The sequence below is a fragment of the Apis laboriosa genome, unplaced genomic scaffold, assembly GCF_014066325.1.
Source record: "Apis laboriosa isolate Shangri-la unplaced genomic scaffold, ASM1406632v1 scaffold47_cov149, whole genome shotgun sequence".
Taxonomy (NCBI): domain Eukaryota; kingdom Metazoa; phylum Arthropoda; class Insecta; order Hymenoptera; family Apidae; genus Apis; species Apis laboriosa.
In genome coordinates this window covers 2285198-2302353 of record NW_025223437.1, presented here as the reverse complement: position 1 = coordinate 2302353, position 17156 = coordinate 2285198, and the positions used below count along the sequence as shown (strand labels likewise).

At 27.7% G+C, this 17156-nt stretch overlaps 3 protein-coding genes across 8 annotated transcripts; 1 reads left to right on the top strand and 2 right to left on the bottom strand.

The window, feature by feature from the left end:
• The first annotated feature begins 333 nt into the window (after positions 1–333).
• On the top strand, positions 334–10086 carry LOC122716711 (CCR4-NOT transcription complex subunit 1). 2 transcript variants are annotated; one of them, XM_043940052.1, is made up of 14 exons: positions 334–827; positions 1394–1606; positions 1787–2221; positions 2300–2596; positions 2670–3613; positions 3687–3840; positions 3908–4909; positions 4984–6621; positions 6686–6949; positions 7013–7230; positions 7311–7517; positions 7595–7715; positions 7800–9328; positions 9403–10086. In XM_043940052.1, the coding sequence occupies exons 1-14, from the start codon at positions 726–728 to the stop codon at positions 9479–9481; spliced, it is 7203 nt and encodes a 2400-aa protein (XP_043795987.1). In that variant the 5' UTR covers positions 334–725; the 3' UTR covers positions 9482–10086. The 2 variants fall into 2 exon arrangements, with proteins under 2 accessions (XP_043795987.1, XP_043795986.1); XM_043940051.1 differs by having other exon boundaries at positions 7595–7721.
• A 115-nt stretch (positions 10087–10201) lies between these two features.
• On the bottom strand, positions 10202–14273 carry LOC122716712 (pyruvate dehydrogenase phosphatase regulatory subunit, mitochondrial). Of its 3 annotated transcripts, none has more exons than XM_043940053.1 (14): positions 13897–14273; positions 13606–13818; positions 13371–13534; positions 13146–13309; positions 12882–13065; positions 12605–12810; positions 12233–12548; positions 11956–12113; positions 11638–11786; positions 11327–11534; positions 11154–11243; positions 10885–11064; positions 10597–10797; positions 10202–10418 (listed from the first exon to the last, which is right to left on the bottom strand). In XM_043940053.1, exons 1-14 carry the CDS (start codon positions 14139–14141, stop codon positions 10209–10211), a joined length of 2688 nt encoding a protein of 895 aa, XP_043795988.1. In that variant the 5' UTR covers positions 14142–14273; the 3' UTR covers positions 10202–10208. The 3 variants fall into 3 exon arrangements, with proteins under 3 accessions (XP_043795988.1, XP_043795990.1, XP_043795989.1); XM_043940055.1 differs by having other exon boundaries at positions 13606–13813; positions 13897–14005; XM_043940054.1 differs by lacking the exon at positions 10202–10418 and having other exon boundaries at positions 10658–10793.
• A 1221-nt stretch (positions 14274–15494) lies between these two features.
• On the bottom strand, positions 15495–16958 carry LOC122716638 (LITAF domain-containing protein). 3 transcript variants are annotated; one of them, XM_043939911.1, is made up of 4 exons: positions 16842–16958; positions 16209–16353; positions 15971–16127; positions 15495–15891 (listed from the first exon to the last, which is right to left on the bottom strand). In XM_043939911.1, the coding sequence occupies exons 2-4, from the start codon at positions 16321–16323 to the stop codon at positions 15786–15788; spliced, it is 378 nt and encodes a 125-aa protein (XP_043795846.1). In that variant the 5' UTR covers positions 16324–16353; positions 16842–16958; the 3' UTR covers positions 15495–15785. The 3 variants fall into 3 exon arrangements, with proteins under 3 accessions (XP_043795846.1, XP_043795848.1, XP_043795847.1); XM_043939913.1 differs by lacking the exon at positions 16842–16958 and adding an exon at positions 16753–16798; XM_043939912.1 differs by lacking the exon at positions 16842–16958 and adding an exon at positions 16595–16658.
• Between the last annotated feature and the right edge of the window lie 198 nt (positions 16959–17156).

Genomic DNA, 17156 nt, shown 5'->3' with positions numbered 1-17156 from the left:
GTAAATATTTTTTCATGCTTTGATAACATTTATAGTATTTATATTATTGAATACAAGATCGTTATTATTACTTACTTTAATATATTTAATATTAATTTTCGAATACAATTAAACAGAAATTCATAATTTTATTTCTATTTTGGAAAATATTTTAATAAATATATTTATTTACTAGTGAAATAATAATCATATTAAAGTTGATCATCTTGTCACAATCATTTAATCAAAGACTTAAACAAATTTAGTTGTTTTTTAATCGATATAATTATAAAATAAAAACATTGGTTTCACATATTCTTTATAATTAAATATATATAAATGTACTTTATAACTATGTAAAAATTAATAATATAAAATATAAAAATGCAATAATAATTTTAGTTTGAATGTTAACGCTCTCTAGTGATGATTTAAAGAAATATTCAACCGGTTGTCTTGTAGAGGTAGAAGTCTACCGAAGTAGATGGAAAAAGAGACCAGTAGAGTGTGACTGGTTGTATGGTGTGATCTTGAAGTAGTGTTACGTTTTCAGTATTATCTTGTTGTGCTCGCCATGACGTTGGTTTGAAATTGTATTTCAAAATATTAATCCCGATGTTGGTCGCAGGACTGTGCCAATGTAGTTTTCATGCTTTTAACGAGGAGAGAATCCGGGGAGGCAATTCGTGGATACCGAAGAAAGCTTCAAACACGTTTGAAGCTTTCGAGGTCGTATTCATGGAACTATGAACCTGGACTCGTTGTCTTTTACTTTGTCACAAATCAGTTATTTGGTTGCGAATTTAAATAAGAAAAATTTTCGGGACAGCTGCCAAGAAATATCAGTTGTAAGTAGAAAAAAAACCTGTTGTACTACTGCATCTCTTATGTCCACCCCTTCCACCTTCTATTCATCACACGCCGTCCTCGAAACAGCGCAATATGCTTTGTGAATATTATTACAGATTTTATCTAATTTTAGTTATTAAAATAAAATATTTTGTTAAAAACAATAAATATGGATTTACATACAAATTAATAGATTTATTTTATAATTATTGGCAATTGAATATTCACGCGGCATGAAATACATCTTGAACTTAGCCTCTTTCCGTAATTTGTATGTTCCAACGTATTATTTCGAACGAAGAAACTCTATATTTTTCAACTCTTCTTATTGAAAAATTATTAAGAATAAAAATTTAATTTAACAAATATATTTTTCAATATATTTAACAAAAATAAAAGTTTTGAAATATTTATTTTGTTCAAAGTTTGTAATAATCTTTCATGTTTTATTTTTTTACTGAACATATAATAATAATGTCATAGAAGTCATGTTTAATATGTTTATTTTTATATAGATATTTCATATATCGTTTCTCTATTTTAAAATTTTTTTATTATATTATAGCTGGTGCAGTGGAAGGGTTTGGAGGCAGACAGACATTTGCTGCGCTCTTTACTCTCGTGCATCGACTTTTCAACAGGAGAACCTCCAGAATCAAGTGCAAAAGATTATTTTCAAGTGCAACTTCTAAAACAAGAGTGTACTAATCTTCTTAGCAAACCTTCTTTTATTTCTAATCTGTGCTTTGCTATAGATCATCCATTTCATCAACAAAAGGTTTATTTTATTTTTTATGTAGGTTAAGATTATATCAAAAGTAATATGTATGTGTATATATATATATATATATATATATATATAGATTGATATATTAAATATTTCTATATACTATATCATTTTTTTAAACTTTTATTAAATTTTTAAGTAACTTTTATTAATTTTAATTTTATTTTTCAGACTTTGAATCCATCACCAAAGTTTTTTTTACGTTTAAAAAAGGTACTTGGCTTAACTCTAGTACAAGAAGTTGCATTTGCAATTGCATTGCTGCATTCTGAGAATACTGAAATTCGTACATTAGCTTTAGAACACATACAAAAACAGCTGCCTGAATTGATAAAAAATTATATTAATTCTGAGACAAGCAATAGACATCACGAAGAAGGATTGCACGATTCATTGCCTGAAGTTCTTCATCTTATATTATCTCAGGCTTTTCATTCAGCCAATCAATTTGGCCTTTTATCTGAAGCAAAAGAAAAATTTCTCAAGAATTTAAGGCGCGATTTTCCCCGTGAACTGGTACCAGTGGTGCTAGCACCACTCTTGTACCCAGACAACGGGGAAACTCCGCAAACCAAAATCGAACTAAACATGGCTGTTAACCAAATGGTAATATAATTAATAATAATTACTATATGAAATTATTACATCACAAATTAAAAATCTGTTATTATATATGCATTTTAGGATGGGAATTCTCTAGTAGAATTGATTATGGAATTAGGATATGGATTTACTAGTAGTGTTGAAGAATGTCGTTCAGCTTTAGCTGGTTTAGGAGCTCGAGAAATTTCTCCAACATGTGCAGCTAGAGTTTTAGCTCATATGGCACGTAGCTGTAATAATCTTGATGATGCTGGAGGATTACAATCATTTTGGAGTAATTCTGGAGCTACACAAGATGCAAATAAGGAGAAATCAAATGATAGTTCTGCTCCTTCTACATGGAATATTGAAGTTTTTGTTCAAGCATTAAAAGAAATTGTAAGCACTTAATAATTAATATCCAATAATTTTTATCTATTAAATTTTAATTTAATTTTATTATTAATTGTAGCAATCAACATTATCCTGGAATGAAGTAATAGTTAAATTAGATCATGCAGAATTCATTATTAAAGATAGACAAGGATTGAATTTGCTAATCACAGGATTAAGGCTGGGCTTGCAACATCAAGGATATCCTCCAGATATGTTTCCTGTGGAACTTTTTTATCGTCATTGGGACAATGTAGAAGGACAGTTTTCTCTAGTACAACAAATTTTAAAGTGCCCTGATATATTTTGCTTTGCTGATTATCCATATCATTCTGTAACTGTTGATGTATTAAAAGCAGCGCCAGAAAGTGATAGTAAAGAAGCACAAACTTGGAGGTCTTTAAATGTAGTTGAATTACTGTTACATATGGCAGAAAGAGGATTATATGGACCAGTTCAAGAAATATTTAAGTGGCCCATTCAACACTGCCCTGATGTTCTTGTATTGGCATTATTACAGATTAATGCTCCTATTACTTTACTCAGACAAGAATTACTTAGTACATTGATGCCTATTTTTTTGGGAAATCATCCAAACTCAGCTGTTATTCTACATCACGCGTGGCATGGAAATACAGTTAAAATAAAATCTATTATTATGCATGCTATGGCAGAATGGTATATACGTGGAGATCATGATCAAACAAGATTATCTCGTATTCTTGATGTTGCTCAAGATCTTAAAGCATTAACTCATTTATTGACTGCTCAATCATATCCATTTGTTATTGACTTAGCTTGTTTAGCTTCAAGAAGAGAATATTTAAAATTAGAAAAATGGTTGACAGATAAAATTAGAGAACAAGGAGAAGTATTTGTTACTGCATGTGTAAAATTTTTACAAAGACGTTGTCCTCAAGTAATGGGACCTGGTATAAAAGAAGATCTTACTGTACCAAAAGCAAGTCAACTTCCTCAAGAAACATTAACAACAATGCTTGCTTGCTTGCAAGTGTGTGCTGGGTATGTTCCATTGATTATATTATGAATATTTTTAATATAAATAATATTTCTTTATTATTAATTTATTTTGCAGTAGTGTATCTCAAGAATGTTCAGAGGCAATAATGACAATGGTACAAAATTGTAGTCTAATGTTGAGTAAAAGTACAATGAGTAGACCTCCTCCGCCAGGAGTTTTACGACATCGTGGATTGGAACCTTTTAATCCAGCAACTTTGGGAGGACAAGTATTGAAATTAATATAATTTTTTGCATCTATTTTTATTCTTAAATATATCTTATATAATTTTGTAGTTGTTTTCTTCAAAACAAGTGGATCCGCTTGGAAATTTAAGTTCAAGTCTTGCATCTATGGGTTTGGGTTCCAGTCTTGGTCCACCAAGTAGTTCTGCATTTAATTTACCAGGTGCTCTTGGACCTTTAGTATCAGCACCTGGTTCTCCTTCCCGTCTCATGGGACCTTCCCCAAGTCCATTTCCAATGTTGCCATTATCTTCACAATTACATTCAGGACCAGTTGGTACACAAGGACCATCTGTCTTACCTGGTAGTACAACGATTGGAGGATTAGGACGACTTGGACCACCAACAGGCATTGAAAAAGCAAGAATACCTGAAACATCAAACTTATTTCCTGATATGGCACAAAATGTTTCCAAAGAAATTGAAGATGAAGCAAATAGTTACTTTCAGCGTATATATAATCATCCACCACATCCTACTTTATCAATTGATGAAGTTCTTGATATGTTAAAAAAATTTCAAGATTCTGGTAGTAAAAGAGAGAGAGAAGTATTCAATTGTATGTTAAGAAACTTATTTGAGGAATACCGATTTTTTCCTCAATACCCAGATAAAGAGTTACAAATTACGGCACAACTGTTTGGAGGAATTATCGAAAGAGGGTTGATTAATAGCTATATGACACTTGGATTAGCTTTGAGATTTGTATTGGATGCACTTAGGAAACCAGAAGGCAGCAAGATGTATTACTTTGGCATAACAGCTCTGGATCGTTTCAAGAGCCGTTTAAAAGACTACCAAACATACTGTGAGCATGTCAGGGCAATTCAACATTTCAGTGAGTTCCCACCACATTTAATTGAGTATATAGAATATGGATTACAGGGGCAGGAGCCTCCCACGAGACCTCAAGGTCCAGTTCTCCCAAAAACTTTAGCAGCTATGTTGGCACCAGTTACTACGCCATATAAAACCATTACGACAACAACAATAACAACAAGTACTACTCAAGCGAAATCGTCTACGACTCCAACCACTTCTCTCTCAGCTAGAGTAAGTAAAAATATAATTTTAACAATCATATGTGCATTTTTATTATTATTTATAATTTTTTTATTTAATTTTAGCCTTCCATTGCTAATGCAACAAACATTGATACATTATTAGTAGCAACAGATAAAGAAGAAAAGATTACGACACCACCAGAAGCTTTACAAGATAAAACAGCATTTATTTTTAATAATCTTAGTCAACTCAATTTACAACAAAAATGTGATGAAATTCGGGAAATTGTTACAGAAGAGTATTGGCCTTGGATGGCTCAGTATTTAGTAATGAAACGTGCAAGCATAGAATTAAATTTCCATGCTTTATATTCAAATTTTTTAGATTGTTTGAAATCGCCAGAAGTGTATAAAATGGTTACTAGAGAAACATTTAGAAACATAAAAGTTTTATTGCGAAGTGATAAAGGAATAGCAAATTTTTCTGATCGTTCGCTTTTAAAAAATTTAGGTCATTGGTTGGGAATGTTAACCCTTGGCAGAAATAAACCTATTTTACATATTGATATAGATTTAAAGAGTTTACTTGTTGAAGCATATCATAAAGGTCAACAAGAACTTCTTTATGTTGTTCCCTTTGTTGCTAAAGTACTAGAAAGTTGTGCAAAAAGTCGTGTTTTTCGTCCGCCTAATCCTTGGACAATGGCAATTATGAATGTTTTAGCAGAATTGCATCAAGAACCTGATTTAAAACTTAATTTAAAATTTGAAATCGAAGTGTTATGTAAAAATTTAAGTATTGATGTTGGTGAATTAAAACCTGCACTTTATTTAAAAGATCCAGAAAAATTACGAAATTTAGAGTATCAATTATCACATCCTAATAAAAAATCTGAATCAAATAACAATCAACAACAATCTCAAGCTCCTATTGAAGAATTAGTTGGACCTACTACAACTGGGACTATTGTTCCACAAACAGCTCCAGCAAATACAACACCATCTTTACCTACTGGTCCACCAGAACCGCGTTTTAATTATATGGATATATCTGTAACGGGAATTGCCAATATTTCTCAGCATATCACCATTAATAATAATTTGCCATTATTCCAAACACATCCACATTTAAAACAATTTGTTCGTCCAGCTGTTGAAAGAGCAATTCAAGAATGGATTCATCCTGTAGTGGATAGATCAATAAAAATAGCTCTAACTACTAGTGAACAAATTGTGAGAAAAGATTTTGCATTAGATCCAGAAGAAGTTCGTATGAGAACAGCAGCAAGACATATGGTTCGTAATTTAACTGCTGGAATGGCTATGATCACTTGTCGCGATCAAGTTTTGGCGTCAATTAGTACAAATCTGAAACAAGCTTTTTTAACTGCAATGATGGGCACAACTCCACAACAAAAAGAACTTGCAGAACAAGCAGCTAATGTAGTAGCTGCTGACAATATGGAACTTGCTTGCGCATTTGTACAAAAAACAGCTATTGAAAAAGCAATTCCAGAAATGGATAAACGTTTATTAAATGAAATTGAATTACGAAAAATTGCACGGCAAGAAGGAAGAAGATATTGCGATCCATTAGCTAAATATCAGGCTGAAAGAATGCCTGAACAAATAAGATTAAAAGTTGGTGGAGTAACTCCTCAACAAATGGCTGTTTATGAAGAATTTGCGAGAAATATTCCAGGATTTTTACCATTATCTGAACGAGATACACAAGCTTTACTAATGCCAAAACCTGTTACAGTATGTATTTTATATTATATGGTCTTAATAAAATTATATTATTTAAAAAATTATTTTTTTGAAGGAGCCTGCTGTAACTGCATTTGCTGCTAATCCAGCCGTTGCAGTAGCAACAGCACAACAGGTCGCTGCATATGCAGCAGCAGTGAGTAATGATGAAGTTGGAGCCATGTTAGAAAAGCTTGCAACTGAAGTTGAAGTATTGCTCGCTGCAATGGGTCCAGCCGCACCTCCTCCACAACATGCTGCCCTTCATAGTCTCTTAGAATCGATTATCCTAACACGGAGGTCAAGAGATGCAGGTGCTGCTATGGCATTACTTAAAAAGGTATGTTAAAATAAAATTATATTAATTATATGAATTATAAAATTTATACATTTCTAATTTTAGGCTGTAGAAGGATTATTAGATGGTCCTACCATTTCCAGCGGTGTAATAGATTCGGAAATTATATTACGATATAGAGAACTTCATTTACGCATTTTAAAATGTCTTCAAGATCCACGTGCTTATGGTATGCAATGGACAAACAAACATGTTACTCGATGTTTAACGGAATGCAGAGAAGAGTTTCGATACAATTTTGAAGCTGTCGATTATCTTATTAGGTATTTTATTTTTCATAGAATATTATTGAATTACTAAAATTATTTGATTATGATCAAATAAATAATATTTGTATTTTTAGATCTCATTTAATTAGTCTTCCACAATATGATTTAGCTTTGGCTCAAGCTATAGATTCTGGAAATGCTATGGCAACAGCATTTGCAATGCAATTGATGCAACTTTATTTAATTGATGAAAGACAAACTACACATGTTACTGAATCTGATTTATGTAATACAATTGAGATACTTGCAAGAATAGCTCATCATAGAGCACCACCTGAAGGGTGACTATTATTAATATAATAAAATTATTTAATAAAGTAATTAATATGGAATAAAATAAAATTTATATTCTTCTTAGGATTTTACTATTTAGACTGACAAGTTTAATGGAATCATTGCGTGCTAATCATGATCCAGCAGTATTAGCAGATAGAGCCCCTGCTGGTCCTACAGCACATATTCATTCTGGAATTCTACAGGTGAGAGTAAGTAAATTCTGCCAATTTTAAGGTATCAAGAACACACGTTTATATTTACAATTTATGTTGTTTGTTTTTTTACAGGCTCGTGATTTCGATGATCCACCTGGATTGATGGAGAAAACAGAATATTTATTACGCGAATGGGTTTCAATGCATCATAACCCAACACACGCTCGTGATCCTACAAAAGCTTTTGGAATGTTTGTTCATCAAATGAACATTCATGGAATTCTTAAAACTGATGATCTCATAACAAGATTTTTTAAATTAAGCACTCAAATGTGCGTTGATCTGTGTTATCGTGCTTTAGCTGAGACAAATGCTGCACCATCAGTTGTTCGTGCAAAATGTTTCCATTCGTTGGATGCATTTGTTCGTTTAGTCGCGCTTTTGGTAAAACATTCTGGTGATAGTACAAATACTCATACAAAAATTAATTTACTAAACAAGGTTTTGGGAATTGTGGCTGGTGTATTACTACAGGATCATGAAATACGAGGAACCGATTTTCATCAATTGCCCTATCACAGAATTTTCATCATGCTTTTCCTGGAGCTTTGTGCTCCTGAACCTGTATTAGAAGCAGTAAATTATCAAGTATTAACTGCTTTTTGCCATACGCTACATATACTTAGACCAGCCAAAGCTTCAGGATTTTGTTACGCTTGGCTAGAATTAGTTTCACACAGAGTTTTTATTGGGCGTATGCTTGCGATTACACCGCAACAAAAATGTTGGGGCATGTATGCGCAACTTTTAATTGATCTATTTAAGTATCTTGCACCATACCTTCGAAATGCTGAACTTGCAAAACCTGTTACTTTGTTATACAAAGGAACTCTTAGAGTACTATTAGTCTTATTACACGATTTTCCTGAATTTCTTTGTGATTATCATTATGGATTTTGTGATGTAATTCCACCTAATTGCATACAAATGAAAAATCTTATTTTAAGTGCATATCCAAGAAATATGCGATTACCTGATCCATTTACACCAAACTTAAAAGTTGATATGCTACAAGAGATAGCTCATGCTCCTCGAGTATTAACCAATTTTGCGTCTATGATACAACCATTAAGTTTCAAAAAAGAACTTGATTCGTATTTAAAAGCGCGAGCTCCAGTTACTTTTCTTTCTGAATTGCGCAGTAATTTACAAGTATCTCAAGAAGCTGGTGTTCGCTATAATATTCAGTTAATGAATGCTCTAGTACTTTATGTTGGAACACAAGCTATAGCTTTTATTCGCAGCAAAGGACATACTCCTAATATGTCTACTATTGCACATTCTGCACATATGGATATATTTCAAAACTTAGCAGTCGATCTCGATACAGAGGGTCGTTATTTATTCGTAAATGCAATTGCAAATCAATTGCGATATCCTAACAGTCACACGCATTACTTCAGTTGCACTCTTCTATACTTGTTTGCTGAAGCTAATACAGAAGCGATACAAGAACAAATTACGAGAGTTCTTCTTGAGAGACTTATTGTAAATAGACCTCATCCATGGGGTCTTCTTATTACTTTTGTTGAACTTATTAAAAATCCAACATATAAATTCTGGACGCATGAATTTGTTCACTGTGCACCAGAAATCGAAAAGTAAGTAATTACAATTAATATATATATAATTATTAATTTTTAATATATTATTTATTTTTTAACTTTTGTTTCAGATTATTCGAGTCGATAGCTCGATCGTGTATGGTTCAAAAACAAGTACAGCCCACTCCAGAACCGGAGATTCCAGAGTGATAGAACGCTTTATTTTTCATTGTCGATTTGTGTACAGTAAAAAAAAAAGAACATAAATAATAAGAATCGCGTGTAAAAAGTTGTTAATGTACGAATAGATGTACTATACTTTGGGCTTAATTTTTGGTGGATAGATATTGAATAATCGTATATTAAGTGTATCAATTGAACTAGAATAAGCAAGACTACTATGTTAATATTTTAATAAAAATATTGTTGCATCGATCAGAAAGCAACGAACATTCAACCTCACAAAACGTGTCTTTCGAACAGTGTACTTGAAACAGTGTGTTACCATGACATTGTAATATTATAGCACAAATGTCAGTATAATGCGTATCATAATGAAGAAGTTAAGACAACAAGGGTGTTCAAGAAGTAATAGTGAATTTTTGTAGGTTAAATTGAATATAAATATATTATGAATAAGTGGTATATTGAGTCACCAAAATTAATATGTTGTGCTATGTAAGTCATTTAGGGAGTACTTGCAGAATGTATGGTGCATTTGGAAATCTGTAATATAGTACATAATTAATAGTATACATTGATGTAATTTTTTAAGAATTGTAGCTATAAAAAAAGATAAAGCTGATTAATTAAAATGTGGTTTATGTGATCCTTTGCTCGAAATGTTAAGTAGTGATTTATAATTGTCACTTATTAAATAATTTATTAAACTTTATATACATCATTTATACATAATTCAAAATTTATATTGTCAAAGTTAGATGGCTTGTTGATCACGTGTTGCATGATAAGAATCCCTTTCTTTATCTGGGAATTTGGTTGGTAAATTTGGACTGTGTAAATGACATTTTGCAGGAAATTTTATTCCTGCTATATTTACTTCATAATCTCCTGATAGTATATATTCATTCGTCACCTCTTGTGAGTGTCCTTGTGAATCAAAGTTTTGAACAAATCCAAGGCAAACCTAAATATAAATTTATTACTTATTTTTACATAAAAAAAAAAATGTTTATATTTTGCAATTTCTCAAAATTTACAAAAATAATATATAAAATATTTACTAATATATAAATTTATTAATTATCATGAATCTAATATAATATATAATATCTAATATGTATATAATAAAATTAAATTTATACCTGTTTTTTGAATGTAAATCCATAACCTGTAGTAGTTGTCATTCCACAATATTTTCCATTTCTAAAAATAGGTTCACTACCCCAACACCATGTGTCTAATTCAGGATCGTGATCATTTAATAATAACTGTACATATTTTCGTTTTACACCTTCTTCGCGTTGTTTTAAAAGGGCATCTCTTCCAATAAAATTTATTCCTTTCTATTAAACATATAGCTTTAAAATGTTATTACAATACAAAAATTTATAAATTTATTTATAAATTATATAAATTGTAAAGATAGCTACATCAAGTTTTACTCTCCAAGTTCGTCCACATTCTAAAGGAGTAGTAAAGGTATCTAAATCTTGACCCCAAAATGCATAAAATTTTTCAACTCGTAAAGCTCGAGTTGCATAGTACCCAGCATGTTTTATCCCATATTTAGCACCAGCATCTACTAATCTTGTATAAACATGTAATGCAAACTACAAATGCATAATATATAAATATTATAATATTAAATAAAATAAAAATCACAATTTAAAAAAGATATTTCTTAAAGCATAATATTTACTTCATTTGGAATATATAAAACATAGCCAAGTTCTCCAGTATGAGTTAAATTCATTGTACGTATTCCATTAGCAAGACCAACATCTAATTCCTTTTAAAAAATATATATAATACATTAAATAAAATTAAATATGAATTATTATTAAAATTATTATAAAATTAAATAATAATTACTTTAAATGTAAAAAATGGGAAATTTTTTGGATTTAGATCAGTATCTGTTAATTCTGATAATAATTGTCTAGTAGCAGGACCCATAATACAAATTGCTGTATATGCTGATGTTACATCAGATACTGCTACAGAACCATCTACAGGTAAATGACGATTAATCCAATATTTACATCGAGTTTGTTGAATAGTAGGTGCAATCATCATGTAACTTAAATATCAAAAAAGTAATTATATAACTATATATAATAATAAAATAAATTATATAATTATGTTTTTTATCAATATATATATGATTTATTTGCATAACTTACTGATTGAAAGCAATTCGTGCTAAACTGCAATCATTTTCATAGCCTCCACGATAATTTTGTACACCTGTATGAATAATACTTCCTATTGGAACATCTACATCATTTGAACATAAGTATTGTAAAAAATTTACTACTTCCATTCCATTTGACTAAAACAACATATGAATTAAAAAATTATTATTATATATCTAATTAAGATTTATAATATAGATATATTAATATATATTATATATATTATATAGTATTTATAATATAGATATATTTTTTATATATTTATAATATAATATATTTATATCTATTTATAATAATGAATCATACCCATAAATCAATTTTAGTAAAAGAAGAATAATCACTTAATCCAATGAATTCACGACATGCAGCATATTCATTTGAAACTGACTCAAACCATGGAGGTTTACTAAATGTATTTGTGTATGCTACTTTACATCTTTGAAATCCATCAATTGTCTCTAAATCTGTGTAGCAAATTAATCTGTATAATAAAATCCAGTATCTTTTTTTATAATACAAATATAGTAATAAATAATATTATATTCATAAATTATAGTTTTTTTACAAAACTTAATAAATCTACCATTATCATCATTTAATTGAAACCAAGATGGTCGTTCGTATCCCATTACTTGGCCAAATATAGCTCCAGCTTCTCGAAGTTTTGGATAAATTGGAGACATTCTTAAATTTCTACCAGTTTTAAATTCATGATGTGGATATTGTAAAGCATAATGCATTCCAGGAACTTCTTTTACTCGATCACGTAAAAATTTACGATTGTTATGAAGTCCCAAAAAGCGTGATACATCTAATTCATATACATCTAAAGATGTTGAACCATTAACTATTAATTCTGCAGTTGCTCGACCAACTCCACCTGCTGCTGATATACCCACCTAAGAAAATTTTATATTATTTATTTATGAATAAACTTTAATTTATTTTCACTTACTGTTTTCATACCAGCAGCAATATAATAATTGCGTATTTCTGGTGCTTCACCAACTATCCATTTACAGTCTGGAGAAAATGCTTCAGGACCATTACATAATTTTTCTAAAATTGCATTTCCTAAACTTGGAATTCTATAAAGCATTTGTTCAAGTAAAATATGAAAATGGTCCCAATCTTCTGGTAAAAATCTTTCTTCTGTACTTTCTAAATTAAAATTTATTTTATATTTTTTAAATTTATATAAAATGAATAATAAATAAAAATCTATAACTAACCAGGTATTGTTCCATCTTCAAATGCTGGTTTTGCAACTGGTTCAAAACCACCAGCTAATAAACTTCCATTATTTTCACGAAAATAAATATATCCATCTAAATCTCTTATAACAGGTGTCATAGGATCTAAATCATTAATTGATTTTGTATGCAAATAATAATGTTCTACAGGATGAAGAGGTACCTACAAAAAACATATAGAATTAAAATTATTTAATAATTATATTTTTTTCGTTATTATTTATAATAGAAAAAATATTTAACCTTCACATATGGTTCACTTAATTTGCCTACATTACGTGCCCAAAATCCAGCACAATTAACAAAATGTTCACATTCAATAGTACCATGATTTGTTTCTACAGCTTTAATTCTATTATTTTGTGTAACAATTTTAGTAACTTTACAGTTTTCAAATACTTTAACACCTAAAAAAAAATTAAATATATCTTGTAATTTAATCATAATATGAAAGTAAAGTGCAAATACCTTTTTTTCTTGCCTCTTCTATTAGTGTTAAACAAATTTTATATGGATCTCCTACACCATCTCCTGAAATCCATAATCCACCAATTAAATCATCTATTCGTAATAATGGACATATTTCTTGTATTTCTTTTGGTGTAATTAAATTACATTCAATATTGTAGGATCTAAAAATATTTATATTATCAATTATAGTTTATTATAATTATCTATATAATTACAATTATTAATTATTCACATAGATTGTGCTTTCATTCGTTTGAATACAGTCATACGATCTCTTGTACGTGCTAAAGAAAGACTACCACATTGTTTCCATCCTGTTGATAAACCTTTCTCTTCTAATTCTTTATATAATGCTATGCTATCTTGGGCAAGTTTAACTTGTGCTAAACTTGGCTTAAAAGCTCCTACTAATCCTGAAGTATGCCATGTTGTTCCTCCTCCTAATCTAAATTCAACAATATATGAAAATAAATTTTTCATAAAATATAAAACATTTTAAATTAAAACATATTACAAAATTTACCTGCCACTTTCTATTATAATAGTTTGAGATCCTAATCCCATAAGTGAAAGATGATAAGCAACTGCACCACCCATAACACCACCTCCACATATAACAACTTTTGTTTCCTTAGGAAGATCAACATCTTCATTTGTTATATTAGATTTTGAACTACTATATCTTATTCTTTTATTACAATTATAAAAAACAAAATTATCCCATTTAGTTATAAATTTATTACAAAATAATTTCGAATGATACCACATTGTTATAGAATATATAATATATAATAACTAAATTTAATATTTCTTACTAATTTGTATATAAAAACAATATAAAGACATAAATTTTTACATAATATAAAATTTATAAATCATCATATTTCTACTAAGGTTAGATTGTTACAGAACGCAAGACGATTTACTGCGATATTGTCGTCTCATACTTATTTTAAAGTATCATTAAGTATCATAAAGTATTAAAAATAAAATTTAAAATCTTTATTAGAGTTTATATATTTTCATAAATGTAATCATTTCTTATTAATTTTACTTAGTATATTTCAATTTATTATATATATTATTATAATTAATTTATCAATTTATCCATTTTATATTTATTTAAATTGCAATTTTAATCTTATATAAAAATAAAAATATAAAAAATTGAAAACTTAATAGTTAAAAACAATATGGGTAATTCAAAAAATTAAATTCATTTCATATTTCATTTATAATAATATTATTTCTATAAAATACAATATTTATTTATAAAAATATATTATAAAAATTATATAATAATTAATTTTTGATTAAAACAAATAATTAAAACAAATACTATATATTTATAAAAAAAATAAAAATCATTATTTTATTGAAAATAAATATTTTGTACAATATTGTACTAACAAAATATTTTATAAAAAGTATAAATAATATTATATAAATATATAAGAATATATATATATATTATATATTTCCATTTATATTATTACATTGTTATTTTTATTAAAAATTAAAAATGGGTATTAATTATATATAATATGCAATACATTAATTTTATTTTATATTGATATTATTAATTAATATTTTATTTTTAAAATATAAATTTTTAATATATTACTTTTATATATATTATATTAATTATAAAATATTTATTTTTGTCTAAAAACATACAATTTTTATAACCATTGTAAAAAAAACAGTAGTGCACATCATTTCCAAAAGATATTTTTAATATATTATTATTAATATATTATGTATATATATATATATATATATATATACACACATTAAATTAAACTTTATAAATATAAGATATAAATTGTGTAAGTTCAATATTTTTAACAATTTAAAAAAATAGATTTTTAATTATATTTGTTGTCAGTCATTAGTACATTAAGTAAAGAAATATTTATAATATTTATGTATCCAACAAAAATAATACTCAAAATAGTTTCAATTAAAAAGTAATTTATATATATGTTACATATGAAAATTTATTAATATAATTTTATGTAATACTTATTATAAACAAAATTATTAATAAATTTTATAATCATTTGTACATTTGATTCAATTATTTTGTATTTTTTAATGAAAAAGTTTATAAGCATATCAGAAAAATTAATCTTTAGGAACTTTTTCATTTAATATTTAAATCCATATTATTATTGACTTCTTTTAAAAGTGTTAAGTATCAAATATATTTGTAATATCATATGCAACTTTGTATTGTGCATTTACATATCAAACTTCTATGTGAAAAATATTTAACTTTGATTGTGTATATTTAAAACTTTGAAAATATTTTTTAATAAAGATTAAAAATTGTTCTATATTATATATCAATATATAATGCAACTTTCAAATAGTTTTAAAATAAAATGCAATAAATACTATTGTATTACTTTATCTCCTGTAACGTCCCAAATAAGCTTTACAATTAGGACAACTATGATGAACATCCATACATTCATCAATACAGCATGGAATCAAACAGCATCCAAACCAGCATCTTGAAAATTACATGAAAAATGATATATAAGATATTTAATCAATATTAAATTAATGAATGAAAAAATATTTCTAAATACCCCATTAATGCAATTACTACACCAGATATATAAGCAATCATTCCAGGTTCTGTTTTCGTTGTAGTATCAATTTCTGCATGACAATGTGGACAAATTGTATGTGTTGATCCTGGTCCAAGTGGAACAATTGTTGTTACTATAGTTGGTCCACTTGTATCTATAACAAATCAATTTTTTAATATATATGATTTATCTTTAATATATAAATGTAATTGTACAAAATAAAACTAAGACATACAGGTTTCTGCAGATGTAAAAGGACTAGCAGGTGGAACACCACCCACTGTTTGTGAATAACCAGGTGGTGCATATGGAGGTGATTCATAAGGTGGTGGTGGTCCAGTATTATACATGGTGTATTATTAGAATTATTAAGTATCTATCTATAATTAAATATAGTTATATAATATGTAAATGAATAACAATGAATAATAATGAAATTATTAATGTATATTTATAATCCTAAGTATTTTAATACAAGTATTTAAATAAATATATTTAAAAAATTTCATTACATTATAATAACATATAAACGAAATAAATAAATTTTATATAATTTATTATTGACTCAATTAGAAATATTTTCATACAATCAAATATGTTATTAATAATAAAACAATTTACCTTTTAAGATTATAAAAAAATATGTATATTTATACTGTAAAATCTATGTTATATTACAAAATATGATTATTCATTAAAAGCAATAAAATAATTATCATATTTTTAATATCAATTGATTAATTACGAAATTTAATGTCACAATCACAACTGACACTTACACATTCTAGTTTATTATGTTAAGCATAACAAATGACGATAATGTTTCATTAACGTTCATCTAAAAATAGTATACTATAATTTTTCTTACCTTAATAAAAAAATAGTAAATTATTCACTAATTATTTAAACAGTATATGAGTAATATCTAAATATATAATCCATGTGTACAATTTTAATAGGTTTGAAGTATAAACACGAAAAAGGTAACAAATATTTTTATATTTATATATAGATGGCAGGTCACAAGTTTCATGAACATTCCATTGAAAATAATATTGATTATTCAAAAATCAAATGTTTTAATTTGTGTTTTAATTAAATTACTTAAATAAATAATCAATAATTGAATGTATAAATATATATAAATTTAATATTTAAAAAAGAAATAATAATTTATTTTATA

Bases quoted from the DNA above. Each gene is read 5' to 3' on its own strand.
- LOC122716711 (XM_043940051.1), top strand. From the start codon at position 726: ATGAACCTGGACTCGTTGTCTTTTACTTTGTCACAAATCAGTTATTTG. The intron at 1,607-1,786 runs GTTTATTTTATT...TTTATTTTTCAG, and splicing joins ATCCATTTCATCAACAAAAG to ACTTTGAATCCATCACCAAA. The intron at 3,841-3,907 runs GTATTGAAATTA...ATAATTTTGTAG, and splicing joins CAGCAACTTTGGGAGGACAA to TTGTTTTCTTCAAAACAAGT.
- LOC122716712 (XM_043940053.1), bottom strand. From the start codon at position 14,141: ATGTGGTATCATTCGAAATTATTTTGTAATAAATTTATAACTAAATGG. The intron at 13,819-13,896 runs GTAAATTTTGTA...TGTTGAATTTAG, and splicing joins ATTATAATAGAAAGTGGCAG to ATTAGGAGGAGGAACAACAT. The intron at 11,535-11,637 runs GTAAGTTATGCA...TTGATATTTAAG, and splicing joins GCACGAATTGCTTTCAATCA to TTACATGATGATTGCACCTA.
- LOC122716638 (XM_043939911.1), bottom strand. From the start codon at position 16,323: ATGTATAATACTGGACCACCACCACCTTATGAATCACCTCCATATGCA. The intron at 16,128-16,208 runs GTATGTCTTAGT...GATTTGTTATAG, and splicing joins TTTTACATCTGCAGAAACCT to ATACAAGTGGACCAACTATA. The intron at 15,892-15,970 runs GTATTTAGAAAT...GTAATTTTCAAG, and splicing joins GTAGTAATTGCATTAATGGG to ATGCTGGTTTGGATGCTGTT.